At 40.1% G+C, this 13527-nt stretch overlaps 1 protein-coding gene and 1 long non-coding RNA gene across 5 annotated transcripts in view; one reads left to right on the top strand and one right to left on the bottom strand.

Moving 5' to 3' along the window:
• Positions 1 to 13527, top strand: part of LOC309801597 — a 207989-nt gene that overhangs the window by 30445 nt on the left and 164017 nt on the right. The window lies entirely within an intron of this gene.
• Positions 1 to 13527, bottom strand: part of NEK7 (NIMA related kinase 7) — a 136264-nt gene that overhangs the window by 41717 nt on the left and 81020 nt on the right. For all 4 annotated transcript variants that reach the window (XM_082616592.1, XM_082616595.1, XM_082616594.1 and 1 more), the window contains one exon: positions 12586 to 12696. In XM_082616592.1, coding sequence (XP_082472718.1) covers positions 12586 to 12696 — 111 coding nt within the window. The remainder of the gene's footprint in view (positions 1 to 12585; positions 12697 to 13527) is intronic.

Raw genomic sequence — 13527 nt, 5'->3', positions numbered from 1 at the left:
ACTACTTTATTACCAAACTTCTCAGGTATCAAAGAAAACCCAAGGGATACTTTATCAGTAACACTGCTTCTGTAAAAATAATGCTGTATAACACAGCTACACATACATACCACACAGACATAAATCTACATGGTTACACACACACAGGTGTACATGCATGATGTAGGTAGGGAGGTACCTATGTATAGAATATTCGATTCTGTATAGTTTTTTCAGATAGCGCCACTAATCTGTAACCTTAAGACTTCTGAATAATTCTAAAGTCATGTATAAAATAAGATAGATAGCAATCGTATACAAGAGATTCAGCAGGAAACAGACTGCATTTGGAATCGCTGGCAATTCTCCCTGTGGTCTGGCTTGGGCTGCACACTTTATGCCAGATGCTGAAATGGACAGTGTCTGTATCCTCTAAACCATAAATCAGAGTCAGCAAAGATAGATGGTGCTGCTGGGGAGATTTTACTGCTTCAAGGATCCAAAGGTCAAGAGTGTAAAAGACATTTCTAAGTGATTTTATTACCAGTACAGCCTCTAAATTTGGATAAGAACAGATAAGAATATGTCTGCAAATGCAAAAAAACAACTACACCAAGAAGGCGAACAAGATTTACATGTTATAATATTTGAAGATAATAATTATCTCCAAAACACTTCATGTTTTAGCTAACTTATCAAAGTTTGTGGTAAGCAGAATTCTCAGACATACCTCACCCCTCAAAATCCTCAAGTCCTGGTGCACCATCCCCTCCCCTTGAGTGTGAGCTGGGTGGTGAATGTGATGAACTATCACCCCCATATTAGGTTATCTTATGTGACAGAAAGGATTCTGCAGACATAATCAAGGCTCTAAATCAGCTACTTTTGAGATAATCACCAGGAAGATTATCCTGGGTGAACCTGACCTAATCGGGTAAACCCTTCAAAGAAGTCAGAGAGATTCAAAGCCAGAGAGACTCTCCTGCTGGCCTTAAGGGAGCAAACTCCTACAGCAGAGAGGGCCACGTGGCCTCGAAGATGGCTCCCAGCCAGGAAGAAAGCAGGGACTTCCATCATACAGCCTCAAGGAACTGAATTCTCCCAACAATCAGTGAACAAGGAAGAAAGCCCTAAACCTCAGATGAGATCATAGGCCCAGCTGGCACCTTGATTTCAGTTCCTAAGACCTTGAGCAAAGAACCCACAAACCAGTAATGTGAACTTACTGATGACCCCCCCACACAAATTGTGAGATAATAAATTTGTGTTTCTTTAAGCTGCTAAGTTTGTGATAATTAGCAATTAAAAACTAATACAAAGTGCATTTATAAACACAGTAAAAAAATCAGTATAAAATATTAACATGTCTGTATAAAGGAAGAGTATTAAAGCTCCTACAAAATTTAAAAGAAATACCACACAGGTGGTAACAATGTAGAAAATACACAGTTGACAATCCAAAAACACAGCCTATATCTAAATATATTACAAATAAGAAGAGGTAGCCTAACTCAGGAACAAGACACAGGAGCCACTCTCGCCACCCTTATTCAACACAGCCCTGAAAGAACCTGCCAGAGCAATCAGGCAAGAAAATAAACAAATTAAGGGCATCAGAACCAGGTAGGAAGAAGTAAAATTGTCTCTACTTGAAGATGACATGATTTTATAAGTAAAAAATCCTAAAGACTCCACCAAAAAACCATTAGTTCTAATCAACGAATTCAGTAAAGTTCCAGGATAAAAAATTAACATATAAAAATCAGTAATGTTTCTATACAGTAATAGTAAATTATTTGAAAAAGAAATAAAGAAAACAATTCCATTTACAGTAGCATCAAAAACAATAAGATACTTAGGAATATCTTAACCAAGGAGGTGAACGATCTCAGAAAACTACAAGATATTGATGAAACAAATTGAAGAAGACACAAATAAATGGAAAGAAATCCCATGTTCATGATCAGAAGAATTAATATTATTAAAATGTCAATCCTACCAAAAGCCATCTATAGATTCAATGCAATCCCTATTAAGATTCCAATGGCATTTTTCACAGCAGTAGACAATACAATTCTAAAATTTATGCGGAGCCACAAAAGACCCCAAACAGCCAGAGCAATCCTGAGAAAGAAGAAAAAAGCGGGAAGCATCACACTTCCTGATTTCAAACTATATTACAAAGTTACAGTAATCAAAACAGTATGGTACTGGCATAAAAACAGACACATAGATCGATGGAAAAGAATTGAGAGCCGAGAAAAAAACCCAAGGATTTACAGTCAACTAATACTTGACAAGGGAGCCAAGAATACTCAATAGGGAGAAGACAGTCTCTTCAATACATGGTACTGGGAAAATTGGACATCCACATGTAAAAGAATAAAACTAGACCCTTATCTTTCACCACTCACAAAAATTAACTCGAAATGAATTAAAGACTTAAATGTGAGACCTGAAACCGTGAAACTCCTAGAAGAAAACACAGGAAGAAGCTCCCTGACAATGATTTTTTGGATATGACACCTAGAACATAAGCAACAAAATGAAAAATAAACAAGTATGATGACATCAAACTCAAGAGCTTCTGCACAGCAGAAGAAACAATCAAAAAGTGAAAAGACAACCTACAGAATGGGAAAAGATACTTGCAAACGATAGATCTGATGAGGCGTTAATATCCAAAATATATAAAGAACTGATACAACTCCATAGCAAAAAACCCCCAAATAATCCAATTAACAAACAGGCAAAAGACCTGAGTAGACATTTTTCCAAAGAAGATATATGAATGGCCAACAGGTACATGAAAAGATGTTCAACATCACTAGTCATTACGGAAATGCAAATCAAAACCACAATAAGATACCACTTCATGCCTGTTAGAATGGCCATCAAAAAAAGACAAGAGATAACAAATACTGGCCAGGATGTGGAGAAAGGGGAACCCTTGTACACTGTTGATGGGATTGTAAACTGGTGTAGCCGCCGTGGAGGAGCCTCAAAAAAGTAAAACTAAAAATAAAACCATGTGATCCAGCAATTCCACTTCTGGAAATATATCCAGAGGAAGTGATCCAGCAATTCCACTTCTGGAAATATATCCAGAGGAAATGAAAACAAACTCGATATCTGCACCCCCATGTTTCTGCAGCATTATTTGCAGTAGCCAAGACATGGGAAAAACCTAAGTGTGCATCCATCAGTGCATGGATAAAGAAGTTGTGGTACATATACAATGGAGTATTATTCAGCCATAAAAAATGAGGATATCCTGCCATTTGCAAAAACATGGATGGACCCTGAGGGCATTGTGCTAAGTGAAAGATAAGTACTGCATGATGCCACTTACATATGGAATCTAAATAAAACACACACACACAGTCTCATAGAAAAAAGAGATCAGATTTGTGGTTGCCAGAAGTGCAGGGGAGGGGGGAGGGGGAACTGGAGGAAGATGGTCAAAAGGTACAAACTTCCAGCTATAAGATAAATAAGTACTAGTGATGCAATGTACAGCATGATGGCTACAGTCAACACTGCTGTCTGATATACAGGCAAGTTGTTAAGAGAATAAATCCTAAGCGTTCCCATCATAAGAATAAAACCATTTTTCCCTTTTTTTTGCATTTTCTTTTTATTGTACCTATACGAGCTAATGGATGCTAACTAAACTTACTGTGATATTCATTTCACAATATATTACATGTAAGTCAAACCATTATGCTGTACATCTTATACAGTGATGTATCTCAATTATATCTCGATAAAATTGGAGGGGAAAAAAGATAGCTTTAACTAATTATTTGAGATTGTGCCAAACTCTTGGCACAAAACAGAGTTCAATTTAAATTATTTGTATTTCATATTTCACTAAAAAAAAATCTGTAAGAATAATATTTACTTCCTTCTTAGCCAGTGTGGTGTGGTATGACAATTTTTTGGCTGATAACAAACTTCTGAGTTTTCCTTCATGAGACTTTTTATGTTGGGTTATATCTTGTTTTACTGATATTTTAGTAAAGTATAGCTTTAAAAAATATAATGTTAAATATATGCACTTATATTTTCTTCTATCTGTCTCAAACTGACTTTCTAATAGCCAATTATAAATATAGGAACTTATAAATAGTTCAAAGAATAAACTATATTTTGGCAAAATAGGCTATGAAAATTTTAAATATATTTTAGCAATATTTCTACTGACAAAGTGTAATAAACAAAGCTCTAGTTTATATATTTCTGAGATTAGTCTCTTATCTCCTCTATACTAAGTCTCCATCACCAAATATGTTTCTTAGCAACAGAAAAGTGAAATGAATAGTATTAATAAGGCATACTACAAAATGGAACATGTGTTGGGTCCAATTTAGGATACAATAAAGAAAATGTATAGCATATATATATATCACAACTTGATAAACTATAATCCAACTGTGACTTTTTGTAAGAGTCTTTCCTTTAAAATTCTGATTACTGATGATAAAGAAAAATATGATGAAAAATTCTGGATTTCCTTTTATCTTAAAACTCATCTGGGAAGTATTTCATCTGACCACAGCCTCAGGTATTCCTCTGTCACTAATTAGAGAAATACTGAATATTTCCACTATAAATTGCTTAATTATATTTGTCAGCCTGCTCTAAACCAATTAATTATTTACTTGTAAAAATCTTTGATGCAGTGCTATCCAGAGGTTCATTTCTGGAATACAGACCAGGAGCTATATTTCCTCTTCTACCCCAATTAAGCTGAAGAGTTGAGACAGTGAAATATATTGTTGTGATGAACAATGATTTACAATATTACTCACCAAAAAGAAATGAATCACGTTTCTTACAATTCAAGTATCTACTGCTGTCCTTTATAAAGCACTAAGTCACTGTCATGTTCCTTCATAAAGAAGTTCCTATGATTTTTTCCATAATGTGGTCTCTTTTATAAAGACTGGCTTATAACACAAATCAAAGTGGTTAGAAAACAATTCTAGGATTTCTTAGGGCCAAAAAACCCCCTTCCTGGATCAGAATGCTGTCTCCTCTCAAGCCACATGTCACTCGATATCTCAGCAACTCCTCATGGGACCGGAGTATGAAACAGTAGGAAACATGTGCCTGTCATACCACCACCCATGTTTACTGATGGACTCCTGGAACAGAGGTGAGACAATCAACTGTTACACATATACTCTCCACACATTTATTGAGTTTCTACTATCAGCCAGGTACTCCCTGGAAAATGAAGGCAGGCTGATGAGCGAAGCAGACACAGTCCCCTGTAGTCAGCAGGGCTTTAGGTCAAATGGGAAATCCAGACATCAGGAAAATAATGCCACCAATGCATTCATGTCTTACGAAGCAGTGAGAGAAGAGTATGCCGGGAGTATTAAGAGCATAAAGCCGTCTACAGGTCAAAGAAAACCATCCCTGAGAAAGTGATGTCTGAGCAGAGAGCCGAAGGACAGACAGACATAAGCCCAGCCAGTCTGGGGGGCACAGCAGCTGGGGCAGCGGGAGCTGATGCTCGACTGCCCTAAAGAAGAACTGAGAGGCCGCTGCTGGGGCCTGGGAGGGGAGGCGGGGCAGATTCTACAGCAAGGGTTTGCTGAGCACCTACTGTGGGCAGGGCTCTGTCCTCAGCAAGAGGGGCGCGTGAGGACATGACGCAGAGGAGGGTTCCTCTCTCCGAGAGCCTACGTTCTGGATCACACGTGGTTCTGTACGTCTCGTCAAACATCTTTATCTTTACCTCAGTGGGAAACTCTAGGAAGGTCTGAAAGCAGAGGTTTTTCTTTCTTTGTTTTTCTCTCCCTCCTCACTTCTCTTAAAGACTGGTGGAGAAACAGAATAGATTTGAGGGATGGATCCTGGATGCTGGGGGATTAGTTTAAAAGCTCTCGGGCTTCCCTGGTGGCGCAGCGGTTGAGTCTGCCTGTTGATGCAGGGGACACGGGTTCGTGCCCCGGTCCGGGAAGATCCCACATGCCGTGGAGCGGCTGGGCCCGTGAGCCATGGCCGCTGAGCCTGCGCTCCGCAACGGGAGAGGCCACAACGGTGAGAGGCCCGCGTACCACAAAGAAGAAAAAAAAAAAAAAAAAAAAAAAAAGCTCTCAAGTTCCGGGTGAGAGGTGACAGTCCTTCACTCAGCAGGGAGAGAAACGGAAACAGAGCTGCGTGGAGAAATCTGAGAGACACTGAGAAGGAAAGTAAACAGAACTCGGTGACGGACTGAGAAGGGGAGGTAAGAGAGAGAGAATATCCGAGAAGACTGCTGGGGTCCAGCGTGTGCCCTGGACAGCCGGGGGCAGCCTCCATGAGGGAAACCACGGGTCCCCGTGCAGACGAAGGGAATCGCGTGTGCTCAGGATTCAGGCAGGGCCCCACACTACAGATAAGAAACTGGATCAACACGAGACTCGAGAGTAACTGATCCACCGGCAGGAACAAGATCAACTGAGAAGGGAGGGAAAAGCAAAAAGCAAAAAAATGCCAGGACTGAAACTTTTAAAACTCCATCATTAAAGACTGGGAAGAAGAAAATGACTCAGTCAAGAAGAATCAGAGTCTCCAGAGAGGCAGGAAGAAAACCAAGGCACTCTGGGACTCAACAAGCCATAGGGGGAGTCTTTTAAGAAGGAGGGGAGGAAAAGCAGAGGCAAAGGCGGCTGAGGATCAAGCAGATCGAGGACCGGACCCGGCCACTGGACTGAATGGCACGGCTCACTCGAGAGCCATGCCCTGTGGTGTGTTTGAAGCCGGGTCAGGAGTGAGTGTCTGACTGTGGAGAAAAACAGAACTCCGGCAGCGGGAAGGGAAAGCCAGGCAGGGGCGGCAGGACTGAACTCAGCAGGGCCTCCCTTCACCATCTGGTTTAGAGCAGCAACACCCTCCTCTGAACCTGATTTCCTTTTTCTCCACTGTACTGACCGACGTCTGACATACTGCATTTCCACTCGCCTGTCATTCTGTCTTCCCCATTAGACATACGGTTCTCGGATGAATCAATGAATGCGTGAAGGCGGCATGTGTGTGAATGCACGTGTGTGCGTGTGAACGTGTTTAAGGTAACAGTGACCTGAGCATGTTCAAGTGGTGTTAGAAGGACCCAGCAGATGCCTCCAGGATGGGGAATAGGTAACTAAGGTTTCTGAGAATCGGGGTAGAGAAAGAACAAAGAACCCAGGTGGCGACACACAATCCCTTCTGTCCAACAAGGAATACGGAGACAGGAGGGAAGGAAGAGAGAAGAGTGAAGGCCAGGCTGGTCCCGCAGGTTCGGCCATGGGAAGGTGAAGGCATCCTGACTGATGACGCCCGTTCACAGGAGGAAGATGACGTCACCTTCCTCCTGTGAAAGAGGAGGCAGGCTGCCATCTGTGAAGTGTGGTGAGAGGAGAGGGGAGAAGGGGTGACCGGCGTATTTAAACAGAATAAAGAAGGTTCCAGAACCTATCAAGTAGATAGCACACATTCAGATAGGCACATGTAATTATAATACTTAAGTATGTGCACACATCTGTACATATGCCTACAAAAATAAAATACCTATATATTATTTAGCCCTCATAGGAAGACTATAAGGCAGGTATTATTAACCCAATTTCATACCTAAGGAAACTGCAGCTCAATCATTAAGATTAAGTAGTTAAATCAAGGCCACAGCATCACTGCTTAGAGTCCTCTATCACCCTCAGAAGCTCCCAGTCTGTCTGGTACAAACTACCATTCTAACCTATCCTACTCCTTTACAAAACTTCTTACAACTCCAGTTACACAGTTGTCTATGAGTGCCAGTTAAACGCCTCTCTCCTAGACAAGTTCCAAGCAGCCATAAACCAGGCGTACAGCACACAGTCAATGTCCAGTAAATAAACAAACTAAAGAGTGTTATTTTCTTTAAGGCTACAAATTGGTATAACTATTTGAGAGAACAATGTGGCAGTATCTGTTATGATTTAAAATGAATAGACCCTATTGGTCAGCAATATTGTTTATAGAAACCTGTGTAACTGTCTATTAAATACAGTGTGTATGGTACTGTTGTATTGAAATACACAAGGTTTTGTACTGGAGCTTTCTCTGTAAGAATTAAACGATGGAAACAGTCCAACTGTCTACAATAAAGCAATAATTAAATACACTGTGATGCGTCTGAGAAAGAATACATAATCAATCAGTATATATTTTTGTATGTGTGTGCATGTGTGTAAAGATACAAAATAAAGTTGGAAAGGTTTTATGCACATAAAAGTCAGTGGTTTATCTGGGAGATGGAAATGCAGGGAGGAAAGTTAAGGCTTTCACCATTTGAGAAAAGTAATCAGAGATATTTTATATTTAAAAAAACAATAAACAATACGCTTACTAAGTCAAATGGAGAGAAAAGCCACCACTGTGTGTTCTACTGAAATGCATCAATCCATAATCAAGAGTAATTCTGTTTGATGGAGGACCAGGAGAAATCTCACAGGTCAGATCCTCCCAAGTTATTAAATTACTCCCTCCCAATCCAATTAGGTATTTGGTCAGGTCTAGAATATCATACTGCAAAAGGCATACATGACTATAATCAGGATATGAAGACATTCTACTCATGTGAATCTGCTTAGTCAAACTTTCTATTCTGAACACTAGTCAAACTTTCTGTTATGGTCATTATGCTGAGATTACTGTAAGATCTACAGACTTGATAGTATTACTTTCAACCTTTAGAAGTGCAGCTCCAAGAGGATCTGGAAAACCAGACCCAAGAATGTCTTCTATCTTGACTAGGCAAACTGATGGCGGCTCTAACAAAGGACAGGATCATTCAAGGCTTACACAGTAAAGCCTACGGGTGAGGACGGAGGAAGGATAGCACTAATCCTGTCAAGAAGAGCCACTTCAGTATTCTACCAAAGTACACTATGTTGCTCTAAAAGCTTATAACTTACGAGGAATCAGTTGATATATTTTATTTTTTTAAAAAGTTCCCTAAATAGTCTTTTACATCATAGATACTTTCAATTTTAATCAGTAGCCCCTGACTAAGGGTATAGCTATCCATTCTATAATGGTAAGTTATTACTCGTTACCAGAGTTCTGTTCTTCTGAATCTATCTTAACTAGATCCACAGGGTCAGCTGATTAAAAATTTCCTTGATAATGTCGAGGGATGGCAAGTCTGTTTGAATATGGAGCTGAGTTCACCACCACAATAAATATAAGATCACACTGACAAATTTTTCCTTCCTCACGGGCCGAAGAAATCTGAATCTGCTGAAGATGGAGATAACAGGGCTTCTGTAAGGCACTCTGGTTTTGAGTTAGTTTTCTCAAGTGTGAAAGGATAGGAGAACTCTTCCAAGGTAAATGTCATAGGCCCAGGCATGCCTTGGCATTAGGCCAGGAACAGCAATCTTTATATGCGAAGTAGGAGCAGCAAAGGAAGAAAACCAGATTGAACAAGAGCAAAAACTCTAAAAGACAATCAAGCCCCTAAATCATCAAGCTCTCAATCTAGGGCAAGACTCTGTAACTGAAATTGTCTGTTTCTTTTATCTGCTTCAGCAGGCATTTGCTCAGTAGAGATTTGCCCTCTTTCTTCTGCACTATAAGTAATTAAATAACTCTTGTACCTAAAGTTTCAAGCAAAGAATTTTATGTTAGTTGTCTCTCTTGTAAGGATTATTTACATGAGCTTTTATGTGTCTCATCTTGATAGGGAGCTGTTTTGTAAGATTTTCCATTTGTGTATTTGCATTTCTTTTTAAAATGAAGACTACATTTTTTATTGTTAATTAATTTGCAGACACTGCAAATTAATTGGTGGTTAGCTATCTGTGGTAGCGGTGGGAAGTCCCTACAACAGAAAGTCAGACAACTGATGGGAAGTGTGTCATCTACCACAGGACTTTAAACAGAGCCAGCCTGATAGCATTCTGTGATAGCAGGAATGTTATCCTCCTTTTATGTAGCGTTTTTATAAGTTAGAAAGCAATCTCAAAACTGTCTCTATCTTACAAACGAGGAAACTGACCCTAAGAGAAGTTAAGTAATGAGAGTTTAAGTGGCTGACACTGAACTCACACTGGAGAGCAGGGTTCTCAGCTACTGCTAGTAAACCCACAAACACCTTGATCAGAACATCTGCAAAGGGCTTGGAATGGAATGCAAATTGTGTATGCATCAGCATTTTCCGGGGGAAAAGGTCAAGAGTCTTCATCTGATTTTTCAAAGGAGTTTTGTGATACAAAAATTCTTAAGGGCCACTAAAGAAAAACACATGGGTTTTTACATCAGACAAACCTAATTTCAAATACAGTTCCTCTATTTATTGGTAATGATACTTATCTTCTCTAGGTGTCAAAATTACCTCTGAGAATTCTTCTGACGAGGAAACAAGATAATGCATACAAAGCACCTAACACTGTTTTTAAAAACCCCTTCCTTACAAGAACTCCATGTAGCAGAGATCACTGGTTGTGCTCAGGTATCTGTTAAGAGACTGCATATACAAATAGACAATGGCCAGACCACATATAAAAACAGAACTCTGAACCACAATCCCCAGCAACCTGACCAGGAAACCAACCTTCCATCTTTAACAAGCAGCCCGGGAAGCCAGCCTGCTCCATCAGGCTCGGCGGAGGTCAGACCGCTCTCTCTAGTGACAATCCAGTAACTTCTGTAACAGTCGGCCCCAGATGGCCAGGATGTAATAACTGACAGCTTCCCCAATCTTCATCCTTGCTTCCAACTTAGGACCCACCAGAGAAAGCCAAATACGCAGCCTCGCCAGTCACCTAAGATGCCCGACTTGGAGTGAGCTCACCAACAGCTTCTGTGTGCCAGTGGCCTCCCATCAGGGCATACCCGAAGCCTCCTCTTTCATCCACTATAAAGAGTCCCTCCTCCTCTACCTGCCCGAGAATCTCTGCCAACACGCTGGTGACAGTGGTTGACTCCGTTGCTGGAACAGGCTCAGAATGAACAGCTCTTGTTTTTCTCATTTCGTTGGTCTTTGCTGGTTTCCACACTGTTCAATTCAGCTTCCAGAGTAAGAGAAGGTTTAGCTCACACATGGACAGCCAAATGAAGACTACACATGCCAGCCTCCCCTGCACCTACACACGTTCAGGAGATGAAATTCTGGCCAGTGGGATGAAGCGGAAAACAGTGTGTGGCAGCATCCAGTGACGTGCCTTAGATACAGCCAGCCAGTCCCCTTTCTCCCTTCATGCCTACGACTGGATCAGCTGTAAACAGGCCTGGTCTCTGAGAATTTGAGATCAGAACCGCCACATTAGCCCCAGAATTCTATGCAACAGAGAAATATACATAATAACACTAATAATACAGCAACAGCTTCCATTTACATAGCCTTCCTATACGTGGGACACTCTTCTAAGTTCTTAGTAAATATCAATTACTTAATCATTTAAAACGACCCTATGAAGTAGTTTCTATTTTTTTTTTTTTTTTTTTTTTTTTGCGGTACGCGGGCCTCTCACTGCCGTGGCCCCTCCCGTTGCAGAGAACAGGCTACGGACGCACAGGTCCAGCAGCCATAGCTCACGGGACCAGCCACTCCGCGGCATGAGGGATCCTCCCGAACCGGGGCACAAACCCGTGTCCCCTGCATCGGCAGGCAGACTCTCAACCACTGCGCCACCAGTGAAGCCCTGTATTATTATTTTGTTTTGGAAAAAATATGGCACACAGAAGTTAAGTAAGTCCCTGGTGGTCCAGTGGTAGAGAATCCGCGTTGCAGTGCAGGGGACATGGGTTTGATCTCTGGTCAGGGAACTAAGATCCCACATGTCACGGGGCAACTAAGCCCGCGTGCCACAACTACTGAGTTCACGTGCCTCAACTAGAACCCGCATGCCGCAAACTATAGAGCGCATGTACCCTGCAGCCTGTGCGCCACAACTAGAGAGAGGAAACCTGCACAGCACAACTAGGGAGAAGCCCGCGCACCACAACGAAGAGCCCACGCGCTGAAATGAAAGATCCTGCATGCCACAACTAAGACCCGATGCAGCCAAAAAAATAAATTAAAAAAAAAAGAAGTAAGTTAAGCCCAAGGATAAGCAGTTTTTAGCCTACTGTTATTTGGCAGTTTCTATAACTTGTAGCTGAACTTAAACCCAATTAATATGCCCTTAGAAAAGAAATAACCTTTAAGTGGTCAAATCAGGGTTTGATGTGCAAGTTTGAATCTAAGGCCCACTTTCTTCTCTGAGCATCCCTCCCAGGAGCAGGGACAGCCCAGGACAGGCTGCTCTACAATCTCCCACTGGTACCTCTGTTTGATGTCCAGAGATGCAGGATTGAGGGTGCTCTGGCTGGAGAAATCAAGCTGCAAAACTATAACCTCAGCTTACAGAAGACGAGCCCTCGGTCTATTTCCAGGTTGGTCTTGGAGTGTTCACATATCCAGTGTGACTTCACCAGGTATCTAGCTTCATATATCATAATCATCACTACTGCCTACCACTTATTACAGGGCTACCTATGTTAAGCACCGCGTTGAGGTCTTTAAAGTAGCTAACATGCCTATATTTTTAACCTACAACTCTATTAGAAAAAATAAATCTTCAGTTTAAAAAAAAAAAAACTTACCTTTATCATTCTGGATAGATCACCAGCATCTGCTAATTCCAAAACTATGTTTAGTTCATTATCTTCAATGAATGATGCATAATATTTAATTACATTAGGATGGTTGAGTTGCTGAGGAAAAAAAAAAAACAGGCATCAAAAAGTTTTCTTACTGTAAATTCCCAAGAGTCAGTTTCGTAACTTAAGAATAAAGTTAGTTACTGCATTTCATTTTTAAGTTACAGAAATCTTAACATGACTATATTTTTCTTTAATCTAGTGAATTTTGAAATAAGTATTGTACTTATTGAAAGTAAAACTAGACATCATTTTTATTTTAATATTTTTATTAGAAATAATAGAGTAAATTATACACTTAAAAGTTTAAAAAGTATTGCTATGTTGAACAAATATATAAATACATGCATATAAATGAATGACTAAATTAAATCACCAACTGTTAAAAATTATATCCTTCAAAATGATAACTGTCATTTAAGGCCACTCAATGTTAAATAAAGTATTCCTCTTTACTACTATTTTGAAGTTAAGGGTGATCCTAGTATAACTCCAGCCAGTGGTCAAAATCTGGCATCTACTATATTGTATCTAAATATCACTTTTACATCAAATAATATAAATATTCTGAACTTATCTATGGGGTTGATTATTAAATTACCTTAAAAATTTCACCTTGTAGAAATATATTCATAAATCTATACATATTTACAGTCTTTTTGTACAATCTTTTCATTCAATCTTTAAGCAAGGTAACATAAGACAAATCATTTCTCAAAGAAGCTTATTCAAGAATGATTCCAAAGAGTATACACAGGATTTTCTTCTCTTCTTTCTACTTAAAGGTTTTCCTCCCACATTTTCTATGATGATATATTATTTCTCTAACAAAGGTTTATTAAAGCAGTCACTTCATGTCCCAGGAAATAACTACAACAAATAGAA

Source organism: Mesoplodon mirus (genome assembly GCF_964341445.2).
Source record: "Mesoplodon mirus genome assembly, chromosome: 3".
NCBI classification, from domain to species: Eukaryota; Metazoa; Chordata; class Mammalia; order Artiodactyla; family Ziphiidae; genus Mesoplodon; species Mesoplodon mirus.
Note: the sequence above shows the minus strand (reverse complement) of the source record. Positions and strands in the feature narration are given on the sequence as shown.